Source organism: Rhinolophus ferrumequinum, chromosome 19 (genome assembly GCF_004115265.2).
Source record: "Rhinolophus ferrumequinum isolate MPI-CBG mRhiFer1 chromosome 19, mRhiFer1_v1.p, whole genome shotgun sequence".
NCBI lineage: Eukaryota > Metazoa > Chordata > Mammalia > Chiroptera > Rhinolophidae > Rhinolophus > Rhinolophus ferrumequinum.
In genome coordinates this window covers 38,760,026-38,773,328 of record NC_046302.1, presented here as the reverse complement: position 1 = coordinate 38,773,328, position 13,303 = coordinate 38,760,026, and the positions used below count along the sequence as shown (strand labels likewise).

The 13,303-nt window shown below is 39.2% G+C and overlaps 1 protein-coding gene across 2 annotated transcripts in view; it reads left to right on the top strand.

The window, feature by feature from the left end:
- SKOR2 (SKI family transcriptional corepressor 2) overlaps nt 1–8,498 on the top strand; it is a 50,451-nt gene extending 41,953 nt beyond the window's left edge. The window contains exons 8-9 of one of the 2 annotated variants that reach the window (XM_033135660.1): nt 2,763–2,828; nt 7,775–8,498. In XM_033135660.1, the coding sequence (XP_032991551.1) occupies nt 2,763–2,825 (63 nt within the window). In that variant the 3' untranslated portion in view covers nt 2,826–2,828; nt 7,775–8,498. The remainder of the gene's footprint in view (nt 1–2,762; nt 2,829–7,774) is intronic. The other variant, XM_033135661.1, reaches the window with a different exon arrangement.
- Nucleotides 8,499–13,303: the final 4,805 nt, after the last annotated feature.

The window sequence follows — 13,303 nt, the reverse complement described above, 5'->3', positions numbered from 1 at the left end:
ATTTAGTACTAATGCTCCAGTCACTGTAGACTTACAAACAAGCAGTTTACAACTTCCTGATGGCAGGAGCACAGTGCTTCCTTGCATGGAAAAGTGAGCTAGATCTCACCATTGCTGGAGGAGCAGAGCTCCCTCTGATGAGGGCACAGCTCTTCAGTACCGTGGTCTTTTCTTGGAGGTTCTCCAGTGTTCATCAGGATGGGAACTTGCCCAGATTTCTATCGTCTCTACGCAGAGAATTTTTAAAATATCTTTTACGTGTTTTTTTTAAAAAAAGTAGGTAAAATGGTTACGTTTTTGAACTATATTTTTAGAAAAACATCCCTGGGCCACTAGAGGATTTTGGTTTTGTGGCTAAATGTGCAACAAAAGGAGGTCCCTGCAAGTCTGAACTTCCATGGAATCTGCCTTAAGATTCCCCAGCAGTAGCCAGGCTTTGGCTACAGTGGGTTCTTCTCTAATTATTGATCTATTGCCATTTTGACAATGCAGTCACTTGTTGCTTGGTTATAAAGCCTCTTCTCATCTTTCTGCTTTCAAGATGTTGACCCACTTGAATGTCTGAGTTCAGTCCAACTCTCTCTTGGCACAAACTAAGAAGTTATCTTATTTTGGTGAGACCTCAATACTTTTGATAGACTAGAGCCAACTAGGTAATTTAGAAGTTATATAATAACTTCAATGAAATAAATGAAATAGGGTGGCTGTCATTAACAATTGAACCATTTGCTAATAATTCTTTATCATTCATGATTTAGGACTTAGAATTAAAAATACATGATTTTTAGTTCACAACCTTTTGCTTTTTTGTCTTTGTTTTTGTCCAGCTTTTATTTCATTTTGTTTTAATGAAAGAAATGAAACAATCAGTGTTTGAGTGGGGATAATTCTCTACACACATTTAAATTCCAGTCTGGAGATTTTGGATCAAATGTGGTTATTTGGAAATGTCCTTTTTTTCTGAGTTCTTTTTTCTTTTCCTCAGCTTCCCATTTTAATGAAACGCTACATTGTTTTTTTTCTGAGGGGAAAAAAAAAGAAAAAGGAAGAAAGAAAAAGGCATTCTGACCTAGCTTTGAAAGTAGTACCCTTCAGGCAGTTTTCTTTGGGTTAGGATGAGTTGTTTAGTGGCTTTGATGAAATGGCCCATGGTGATTGTAACTTACCTCAAAAAGTGCCTGGCACAGAGCAGACACTTACTCAATCTTTATTTCATGTAATCTTGATGTTGAGGACTCTTTCTAAATGTGAGAGTGGCACAAATATATTCTATTAGGTAATTCCTCATACCCCAAGGTTTACATCATTTCTACTTGTTATCCTAAATATTATAGTTCCTTTCAAGTCTCTGTTATATCATGCATCTAAAGAGAGAGGTGATCCATGTATTTTGGCACATTGCAGCATGCACCATAATGGAAAATCAAGATTCAGTGCATCTCTGTGAATGGCAGGTATAGCATAACCTAGGGTGAAAAGAAGAGGTAACTAGAGTAGATTCCCATGTAGCTATTCTTGTCATAGCTATCTAGCTGATCTCAGCTCATGTCCTAAAATATGAGATTAGGACACTGAACTTTTTATGGTACTCTATGAATCATTAATTTCAGTGCTGCTGTGCATGCCCTTTATCAGACATGTGCCTGTTGGATCCATCTATGTTGTGGTTGCGTATCAAAATAGTGAGATGGTTATTTTAGTCTTGTCCTTTGTTTTCCATAAGAAAGACTGTTTGACTTAACTGACCAGTTATTACGGCAAAATGTCCAGCTAATCTTAGTCACTAACTTCATCATATGCTTGTAGCTCCCTCCCATTAATAAAAGTTCATATTTATGGACTGGTAGATCAGGAGAGCAAAGCAAATATGCTGGGAGTAAGGGAGATGTATATAACAGTATTCAAAAATGTTGCCTCATTGAATGATAATAATTTTATTTCCCTCATTGCTTTTACATGACAGCTGAATTTCGTGTTACATTCTAGAAGGCTGAATACTTACTTAAGTGTAAAATGATTTGAATCTTTAGAATTCTGAGTTCAGCCTTGTAATGATGATGATAAGTAACGTAATGATAGAGTCCTTTAACTGGGGTTAGTGCAGAGGCAAATCTAAATAATACATATTGTCCAATTTCAACCACTTGCACATATCAAATGTGATTGGCTTTCATTCAACGCCCCAGTAGTGAAAAGTACTTTTCAAATTTATCCAGGGTCATGTTTTCCATTCAGTGCAATTATTTCTGATGCTTCTTGGTAGTTATTGGGAAATTACCCAGAGTGATAGTTTGTGTTTAGTTACTCTTATTTGTGATTCGTAATGGTAGCATATTTTATCACTCTAATTAAAAGAAAGACTACATTGAATTCGTTTGTAATCACATTCTTGTTTTGTAACCTTAGATATACGTGATAACATCACAAATTAGTTTTTGTACCTAAATAAAAAATAAGGATACCATATTATTAAATGCAAATATAAAAAAAAGTTTTTAAAGGAAAATATCGCATAATAACCTCCGAGACTAGCTGTAGCAACAATCCGGTGTGACCACCTGTTCTGTCCTTGACATGCTTTTTAACAGGCCTTAGGAATTGGTATATCCCAGAAGTTCCATACTGCTGAGCAGATGGAGACCTTTTCTCCTCAGGGAGGATCCATTGGCATTCAAATTGTTAGGCATGATGAAAGCTCTCCATTACACATCTGTCTCCAAATTTAGCTTACCTGGAGAGTTTTGCTTCTTTTTATCTTACAGATCCCCTATGCAGCAAGCTTGATAAGGAAAGAAAAGCTTGGTGCCCATCTCAGCAAAAGCTAAAAGGTGAGTTCACCAGAAGAAAGAGATATTTCCTTAACTCTCTGCATCGCTGTTGCATGGCCGTGTTCTTTATTGATGTATTTGAAACAGCCTGACGGATTGGTCAAGTTGTATTCTGTGTTTAAGCCAGTATACTGATGAACTTTGTTATATCTAGGCATGGGACTTCCTAAATGAATGGCTAAGTGGGTCTTATAAATTCCACAGAAAATTTCGAAAACTAAGGAAATTCTCTATTCAGTCTGCAGAAGTGATCTTCATTCTGTTTTGAGGTTTTCTGCTCTTTCTGGTTCTACCTGACACCCCAATTACTGCCCCTCTGAAGGAAACTGTCAGCAGTCACGCTTATTGTGTTTCGTCTTCTCAGTCTCTCTTTTGCTTCCAAAAAGTCTTCCCAAAATCTGACTTTGAGTGAATTGCTGACAGATGGAGATATGAACAATTAGGGGCAATACAGACCTTTGAGGACTTCTGCTCTAGGAACAGTGATTTATTGTTTTCCTAAACCAATAACAGTTTCTCTAGAGCTAAAGCCAGGTTCAAGTTCACATCCATGGGCACAACTTAAAAGAAAAAAGTATTCTGGACTCCTAAGGAAAAGAAGACAGTCAAAATTCAATGACTCTATTCAGAACATAACGAAACATTTCAAAAGCAACTTTTTGATTATTTGGAAGAAGACATATATAATTATTAGAATTGAAGGAATGCAAATACTAGGACTTTGTAGTTTCTGTAACAATACCTTAGGATGACCTAACAATTGGAATTGCTAAGTCAGGAAAAAACTCAGATGTCAGAGGTAGTATTTGTAAGTATTCACGGCCAGCTAGGATTGTGATCATTTATCAGTTGGATCCATTCCCATTAGAATGATTCTTCCCTCTGGAACATATTTTCAACTCCATAGAATTTGTTGGCAAAAAGAATTCCATACAATACAGACTCTTAGTTCCTTTTCTTTCCTTCATGCCTTTCTTATGTATATCAAAAGCCTTCTCTACCATGTGCAAGTGACAAGCCTATTTCTTGCCGTCGTCTTTATTAGTGATAATTTTCAGTATTTGTCTTAAATCATGATAATTATGTCACATTTCATCAGGAGCTTAAAACTCTTTCCAAGACAGACTCTCATTCATATGCTTTCTCTTAATTTTATGCACAGGGAGCTGAGATACAGAGAGGAGAGATAGAATATTTTATGTCTGTGTTGCAAAGCCAAGAAGAGATTCTAGAGCTCCTGACTTTAGATCCAGTGCCTATTTGCTCCTAATGAATGCACTTCCTGTCTTCTGTGAGCAGATGTCTCTGTAGCAGAGATGGTCAAATAATAAATTATTTGGTTTCCATCTCCATGAAGCCATAGGCAAAGGGGCCTGTGAGTTTGGCTTCATTCTGTAGATTCAAGTGTTTTTCTTAAGTCTGAAGTTGACTTTGGGTAGTTTTTCATTATAGTAGAGAGGTTTGTACCAGCAGTGTGAAATGAATAATTGTAGAACATTCACACTCCAGTAAATTTTAACTCAGAAAAATCAAGGTAATCAAAGCAAGCCACATCCAAATTAATGCTAATAAACCCAAAGTGTCAAACTAATTTTCTTTCAAATCAAAGAGACTATATTCGGATGTTTTTGTGAATAACCTTTATTGAAGTATAACAAATTCAGCAAAGTCTACAAATGATAAAGTCATATTAGTCATACAAATCATGAAGTGTACAAACTAAAACTCAGTGGATTTTCACCAGATGAACTCAGGTTTCCAGCACCCAGATAGCCACCTTGTATCCCTGCCCAGTTACTCCCCCGCCCCCAATAAAGATTAGCTTTGCCTGCTTCTAAACTTTAGTAAAGGACATTGTATAGAATCTTCTCTTTTATCTGGCTTATTTTACTCCATGTTTGTGAGATTCATCCATTAGAATATAGTTTGATTTACACTTAGGAACTTCAGTAAACTCTCTTCTTACTTCTTCCACTTCCCCAACTAATCTTCCTTGCTTGTCAGACATAAGCGGCTCTTACACCTACAAAACGAAGATTCACTGCCCAGAAACCACGCCTCTGGTGGTGACATAGCATACAGCTAGGTGAAAAAAAAAAGATTGATTTGTGTTTAGTAACTAATGCTTCCTCCATGCTGATTTTGTTTCCATCCTTGCAGACAACAGGGATTTCTCTAAGTAGACCCTGGTGCTTTCAGAAGATTAGTGGTTACTTAAATGCTGAGCTAAATCAGCCAAGCAGAGAATCACGACCATATTGTTTAGAGGCAGTATTTGATTCTCCACATGCCAAGCCTGCAAGGAATTACCCCAAGAGAGATTACAAAATAAAAATCATTACACCAAGGGAGAGAGACAAATTCTGTCTTGCTGAGTGACCACAGGTTTCCAAATTAGGGACTGATGCATTAATGTCTTATGCAAGAGTGACCCTTAAGGTAGTGTGCTGTGTTCTTGCCACCCAGTGGATTCCAATATGACTATTAAGAGGAGGAAGCTTTTCAAAACCACAGGCAATCCACTTAATAAGCTGAGCAAGTACCGCCACATATCACTGCTCTACAAATCTTTTTTGCCCTACATTAAGACATAAGAAATTCCATGTTGAGTCAAAATAAAGGTTCACTCAGACCAGATTACTAACTGTGTAATTCCATTAGAAAAGCCAAATTGTTGTTTTTAACGATACCAACCTCAAAATTGAGGCATATACACTGAATACTCTTAACTTTCCCTTGATGACTCCTTAAAGATCCATTACCCACGGATTTATCTAAACCTTTCTTCAACCTAGGCACAGTTCCCTTTGGGGCAATGAATTCTGTTTGTTTAGCTACCAGCTGTGTAAAGTGTAGTTTATTTTATTTATCCCCAAACTACCTCCTAAAATAAGTCCTAGTAGACATTCTACTGCTCTGTGTATTTGCTTCATTGTGAGCTCACGCGTACAATAGAAATCATTTGAAAAATAGTTCAAATTTTTGTATTATTCTTTCATCTGGGACCACTTTTAACACCAGAATTGTTCCTGGTGGACTTCCTTACCTTGGTTGTTTCTGTGTCCTACGCAGACACCCCAGTGCAATCTGTGTGAAATCTGCACCCCAAATAAAAATGCCATGATGTTAACACTGACTTAATAATTGCTTTCTTTTAATTCTTCTACTTTATTATTTTATTTTAATTATTACATTCTTTTTCTAACAAGCACCATTTAACCTTACGCAAATGTCATCCCTTTACCTGGTTGAAACACCCATGTCTTTCACAGAGAACTCAATCATTTTATTTCCATGGAGAGTGAATCATCGGCAATAGCTCATTCATAGTCACACAGAAACTCATTGACCAAGCTGGAAATAACAACAATCATTAACTGAGTACTAACTATGCCACATAGTAGACTAAATTCTTGGCCACATTATCTCCTTTGATCCTTACAATTCTACAAAGTAGATCCTGTTATTATCCCTATTTCATACAGTAGAACACCGAGGCTCAGTGAGTCACTCAGCTATACATGACAAAGCCAGGATTCAATACAGGTCTATTTGACTCTAAAGCCTCTTCTCTGTCCTACTAGAATCATTAGGCTGGTTGTGAGGAAGTCTGGCTTCTAAATCTCATATTGCCTCCCAATGTTATCATTTAATCTCCTTGAGTCTTAGGCTTATCTGTAAAACGTGGGCAGCCAAACCTGATCAAAATCTCTACCAGCTTTAAAATTTTGACTCTTGCATGCCAATCTTCTGCCATATTCCTTCTCTTTTCCCCACAAAGGGGCTGCTTTTATTAAAGTCTGCTCAAGAACCATATATAGCACTCAAGGGCAGACCCACCTCCATTTGCCTCATATCTGCATTTTCTGCATCACTAATTGCTACTTTGCATCCTTCTGGAGAGTTTGAAAATATGACTTTCCTCCCCTATGCTAACAATATCTACTTTTTTGGTAAGCTCTTGTTATTTTTATTTTACTTCTAGAATAATTTGTACAAAAATAACAACAAAGAAAAGGTCTTAAAAGCATGTGGAGAGATTGCAGTTGAACATTCTGTGGCTTCTTTTTGTACAGATCAAAAATAAAGATGGGGAATGTCATATCCATTTCTCTCTTCTATAGTCAGACATAAGAGGATCAGGTTCTTTCAAGTGTCTCCATTGAGAATGACAATGTGTGCTCCGCTGTTCTAAGCACTTTATGTTGATTATCTTATTTAATCTTCAAAACAACCCCTGGAGAGAAGTACTGCTACTTTTATCATTCTACTACTGAGAAAACTGAAATGCAGAGAGATGAGTAAGCTGTCTGTGGTCCCACTGCTAGCAAATGGCAGGATTTGAGCCAGACTGCCCAGCAATGCAGCCCACACTTTGTCGGCTCTCCTCTGATTTATAGCCTGAAAATGTGGCCTAATTTACATTTTCTAATATCAGTTACTAGTATGCAGTTAATAACCAATCCAGTGGTTTTATTGATGTTGAATCACAGAACTTTCAGTGCTACTTCTACAGTTGCCTAACACCCTAGGGCAGAAGTAGTTGTAACTTGGGCCATCCAGCTAAAGCCAGCAGGACACTGGAGCATGAAATTCTGTCTGCACCTTTCACCACCACAGGCTATCTTAATGTTTGTGCAACAACAAATCAGAGATTCTAGGACCCCTCCCCACAAAATGGCTTTACTGTAAAGAAGGCATAGCAAACCATCACACTCTGATTTAGTCCTAATTTAGTTCAATGTCAGTGGAGATGCATAACCTAAGATAGGCAAATGTGTGTAAAAAGGAAGATGACTATATGGCCACTGTTTAAAAGTTTTTGTCCAAACTGTACTAAAAATGTCTTCTCTAAAGGTTATGTAAATATTACTTTACATGTATTTAAATTCTCTGATTGTATCACACTGAGGTTGTCATTCTGTGTTTTTTTTATCTTCTCCCAGGTGCACAGAACCACTTACTCTTGTTCTCTTGTAAGATACAGCCTGCCACTGAGCACTTCTGACCCACATAAAGACTGCGATTGAAAGGGCTTGGGAATCAAAAACAAAATCAGGTTCAGGAGAACCCAAGGACAAGTGACCTCAAAGCCGCATGGACAGCCATGTAAAATAAATTGTAGCGGCCATTCCTTCGTGGGGGGAGGGGGGAGCCAACCAGAGCAGCCAATACTTGTCACATCTTTTGGTGGAACCAAAGTTTGCGTCTTTGTGTTTTTAAAGGCCGACTCAACCCAGAGTGTTACGGGAGTGGTGTTGGCCAACCGGGATGGGAAATCGATGGACGGTCCCAAGTGCTGCACCCTTGGAGAGGGCAGCTCTAAAGACTGCCTTTTACTTTTGAAGACGTGATTATTGGTGGAAAGCAAACACAAGACCCGTCCTAGGAGTGGGGATCACGGTGCAACAGCGAGGATGGCATCCACCGTACACACACCTGCTTTTCATAGCAAACTGGACAGACTTACATGTGGCCCCTTCCTCTCCGGTTGTACTTTGCCTGCTGTATGAATGAAGATTGTATTCCTCTGGAAATATTTTACAGTTTAATATTGAGTGTAATTAAGAATATAATCATGTTATCAAAAATGGTATTTAACTCTGTTGTAGTTTCTTTAACATTCATGTGGATAAAAAAAGTCTATAATAAAAAAAAACTATGAAGTAACAGTTGTGTTCATGTAGTTAAACTCATATTTGCTTGGGGTCAACTAATAGAAACTAACATTTTTTAGAATTATTTTGGCATAAAATATTTGAATAAATTATTTTTTGAAACCAGAATTCCTTCCAAAATGATTATTAAAGCCTAGATTAGCCTTTGGCCATTGGCAGCAGCTGGTGTCCTCCCACCGTGGTAGGATCTTCACATGGGTAAGGAAGTCTTCTAAATGTCTGCTAGGTCTTCTGACGGCGTTGGCGACGAAGTTCATATTGTGCCTTCCTCCTTACTGTTACTATAATATTGCAGCAAAGGCCATGAGATCATTTTATGCCAAAAATTCTGCCTTTCAGAATCTCTGCTCGGATACATACAAGGGCCCAAATTGTGACCCCTTTGGGGCCAGGATTCCGAAGGGAGTGCTGGGTTGCACAGTCTCCTGTGAATGCCCTCCTTCTGAGGTTGCCAAAGACCATCCTCATCGAAGACGCATCTCACTAATGGCACCCCTGGCCAGATTTTAAGAGGTTTGAAAGTATCACCATGATATTTGATACTTGTCCGCAACTTCTTCATTATCATGACCTATCCAAGAAAGCTCACAACTTCCCCTTGAGATAAATTTTCTTATCCTTAGCACCACATTAAGAAATCAAAGGAAGGAGAACTCACTGTGATTTGCTTCCTAGCCCAGGACGGAGGGGAAGCCGGGTCAGAGACGGGATGTAAACCAAGTTCTGGTGTCTGCGGCCAGGCTCCCAGTGGCCACTAGCAGAAAATAATCTGAAAAGGCTGCAACTGACCATGGAGGGCAGGATGTTCTCTTTGAGGTGTTCTTCCAAGAGGGACCTGGTTCTGGACATGGGGCTGACATGGCCCTTCAGATATGGCACACGTTTCTGAAACTAACAGCTGTGCTTAGGGGGTAACGGGGCAGTCAAGTTCATGGAGCATTTTCTCCCATGTACACTTTAAATTTCACATAGGGATGGAAACCCAGCATTCTTAGCTTTGTACTTTAAGCCAATAATACCAGAGGTGACAGAAAATTATCTGGGAGAAGGACACAAACCTGGCTTCGTGACCAGCCACCAGGGGACAGCAGAGGTCATTTTCTGCAGAACCCAGGGCAAACTCAGCAGGAGCAGCAGTTAGGCCAGGGATTTCTGAAGGAGAACGAACAGATTTGCAGATGAATTTAAGGTCTTTATCCTGGAGCTGCTTCAACTGGCAGTGTGAACAAGCCTGAAATGTCATTCTTCCCAATTGCAACTTTAAATGGCTCAGAATTAATAGTGCTAAAGTCAGGAAATGATCTTGTAGTGCAAGGGAAATAAGAACCAGATAACTTGACAAGTATGTCTGAGAGCCTGGAGTTATTAACCATGGCATAGCTCTGAACTGAGTTATCAGCCAAGCTCGGTGTGTAAGACATCGGGTCTCTGTTACTGAGGATGCTGAAACTATATTTGTTCTTTCCAGTTCTCCACCTGAAATCCAGGCTCCTTAAGAGCCCCGCTGTCCATCTTTCCCTGAGCTCTGGAAGACTCCTATTATCCTTATTCTGACAGTCTTAGAGTTTCCCCACAATTCGAGTTGTTTTTCTTCCAGACTGAGTATATTCCTTGCAAACACTAGAGCTTAGAGTCCTCCATGCACCCATGAAGTGATACACCAAAACTCAAAAGCTTCAGAGAAAAAGAGTAAAGGAAATCCAACATATGGTATGGAAACATCGTTAACCCATATATTTTCTCATTAAGGAGAGTGAATATCTCTTGCCTATTCTAGCAATGCTAGGTGCTTCTAAGTTGTAACAAAAAGAATTTGTCCCTAAAACTGGTTTGGATTGGGTTATCTGAGCTGCCCTGTGGAAACAGACAGAACATCCATCTAAAGCACTGCATTGGGGCTAAAAACAAAGCCACTGTTCAGAAGGACGAATAATTCGTGGCTCCACAAAAATGACAGCTGAAAAACGTTGTGCTCTTTTCCTTTGACTATTTTATCATGTCAAAATTCCAAGGTCAACCCAAATATTAGCTAATGAAGAATATGAGCGATGCAAATAAAATTATCTAATTCCAAATGAAATTATGAGATCAAAAAGGGCCATAGCAAATCAAAATAGAAATCCCAGCCTAACCAATAAAAGCATTTCCTGTAGGGACAGAAAGACATTTCAGACTGATGCTTTTGATCCTCAGAATGCCTTGAGTAATTGCTCATCTATTTGCCACAGGCAAGGAGAGTGGGACAAACATCCCAGTATCCTTAGTTTGAGCAATGAGTGTAGCCTCAGGTCTGCGAAACACAGAGGGAGAACTCTCTCATAGGTACTGGGGAATAGGATCAAGCAGATAGGATCTCTTTCATTTAAGGCTAAGAGATAAGATAACCTTGGTCAGCAGTGAGGAAGGTCAGAGAAGAGGAACACCAATGGCCAGCGAAGGATGCAAACTAGCATCATTTAATGGGGCACTGTCAGCTGACTCCAGGCCTGATGAAGAGAGCTCCTTTGTCTCTGTCTACAGAGTTGAACACACTAGGTTCAAGTCTGACCATCTTAGAAGGCTCCCCATTGATAACACACACCACGGTTTGTAATTATACACTCTTCCTTTTGTGGGAAGGTACACACTATAAACTTTATGGGGGCAGGGGATGTTTGTTTCAGCTAACTACCATCTCCCTAGAGCTGAGCACCGTCCCTGGCATGTAGTAGCTACACAAAACAATTTTAGTTGATTGAGTGAATGGACTCATTTGTTTTATTTGAGCCAATCACAAGAGAAGATCATTTCATTGTTACCACTTTAAACACTCTCTCCAAGAATATTGACATGTCATTTGGTTTTAGATGACCGTATGTGGCAAATTGCTAGTTGATGTCCAACAGTATCCATTTTCAGGTGGCAAGACACCTAAATAAAAGACTGCATTTCCCAGGCTTTCTTGTAGTTACATGTGGCCATGTGACTGTATTCTGGTTAATAAGATGTGGGTGGAAATATGTGGAACTTTCAGAAAGGTCACATAAAAAGAGCTTGACTTTGTTGCACAGTGTTTCTCTTTTCCCTGCCTCTTCCCTCTTACTGGATGTCTGTAACGTGCATGGAAACCCAGAAGCCATCTTGGGCCATGAGGTAACTGAAGATAGGAGCCAAATGCTAACAAGACCCAGAAAGATGATGGAAGCCTGCGTACCTGACCTTCTACTGAGCCACCATTCCAGCTCTGGACTGCCCACTTCCAAATTCTTACATTGAAGAGAAACAAGGTTCTATTTTTTTTTTTAGATTTTTTGTTAACTCTGACTGATCGCAAAACCCTTTTCTCTATTTAGGGGCTCTGATCAGCCAACAGTGTAACAATTTCTGTGATAACTTTCCAATGCATAGTTATTCTGTTTATGTCATTTTATGTTCTCATTAGCCCTTTGATTTAACTAAGGGAGACCAGTGGGTACGAAGGCTAGTTAGTTGCAGAGTCAAACCACAAATTCATTTCTTCTCACTGCCATGGCAAGCTTTTCCTGCTCAATCTCTTGGTCTCACCATCACAGCTGAGCCAGCTGTAATATCTCTGATATCCTCCATTGCAGTATAGACAGGTGAAGATGGGGAAAGGGACTGGACCTGAACTTGATCTGCTCCCTAGGGTAGGACAGGAGTTGGGTTGGAAGAGGCCTCAAAGGTTCTCGCAAAGCTGCAACCAGGTGTGTAGCCAAGATCCCACAAGGGAATAGAGCTCAGCAGTAGAGACCAGCTCAGGAGCAGGAAGTTGTCATTCATCGTCATCCACGATAACAGGACCCTACTGCACACTTTGCATTTATGGGCAGCTTCCAACCTAGGGAAAACACAACATTGAGAATAAATAGAGCGGCAAGAAGCAAACCCAGTTCTTGACTCAGGGATGTGCCAGGGTGAGAGCAATATGGCTTAGGAACTCATATAAGCATTGGCTGTCCTAGTCAGAGAGCAGCAAGGTAAGTTCGGGTGGTCAGGTGATAGCCCTGGGACTTTCAGACTTGGGCCAATAACCATCACCAACAGCTGGGAGAAGAAAGCTTGACTCCAGTCTTGATTTGGGCTCTGAAACAGTGTTGCAGCTTTAAGAGGAAGAATGGAAAGTGGGCTGGTTTTGAACTGAGAAAGGATCCAAAAAACACTAAGAGCACAGAATATCTTTCTGCAAATGGCCACTTGTTTCCATAGCAGGTCCAACATGTTATACATATAATTTAGAAGTAATAAACTCAAGTTACGTAAAGTAAATAATCATTGTGAAAAGTCATGATTCGGTATTAAATTAAGAATTTCCCTGAAAACATTGTTAACATTTGAAGTTTCCAAATAATAAAATTCATTCTTCACATCCAATTTTTATATCATCTCACTAGTAAGGGCAGTGGCTTCCTGGATGATTGTTAATGATGGTTTTCTTTATCATATTTTAGACCATTTAGCAAAGTGTATTGATTTATACTTCCTTGTAATTAGTTGTAATGATTAAAATAGATTTTATGGCCCTTTAGAGGTTGACTTTTTAAAGAATCCACATTTTCCCCAAATTGTGTGCTTTTAAAACATGGTTAAATACTGTTTGAATTCAGTACTAAGCCATCATTGGTGAAACTGATTTTATATGTAGTTGCTTTCTCATTCCTCTACTTATATGGCATTATCATCCAATTACTTAGCAGCCAACTTTCATTGAGTGGTTACAAAAAGGCGAAACATTGTGCTAAGTGTCTTAATGCATTATTTCATTTAATCCTCTCAACAACCCAATGAGGCAGGAACCAT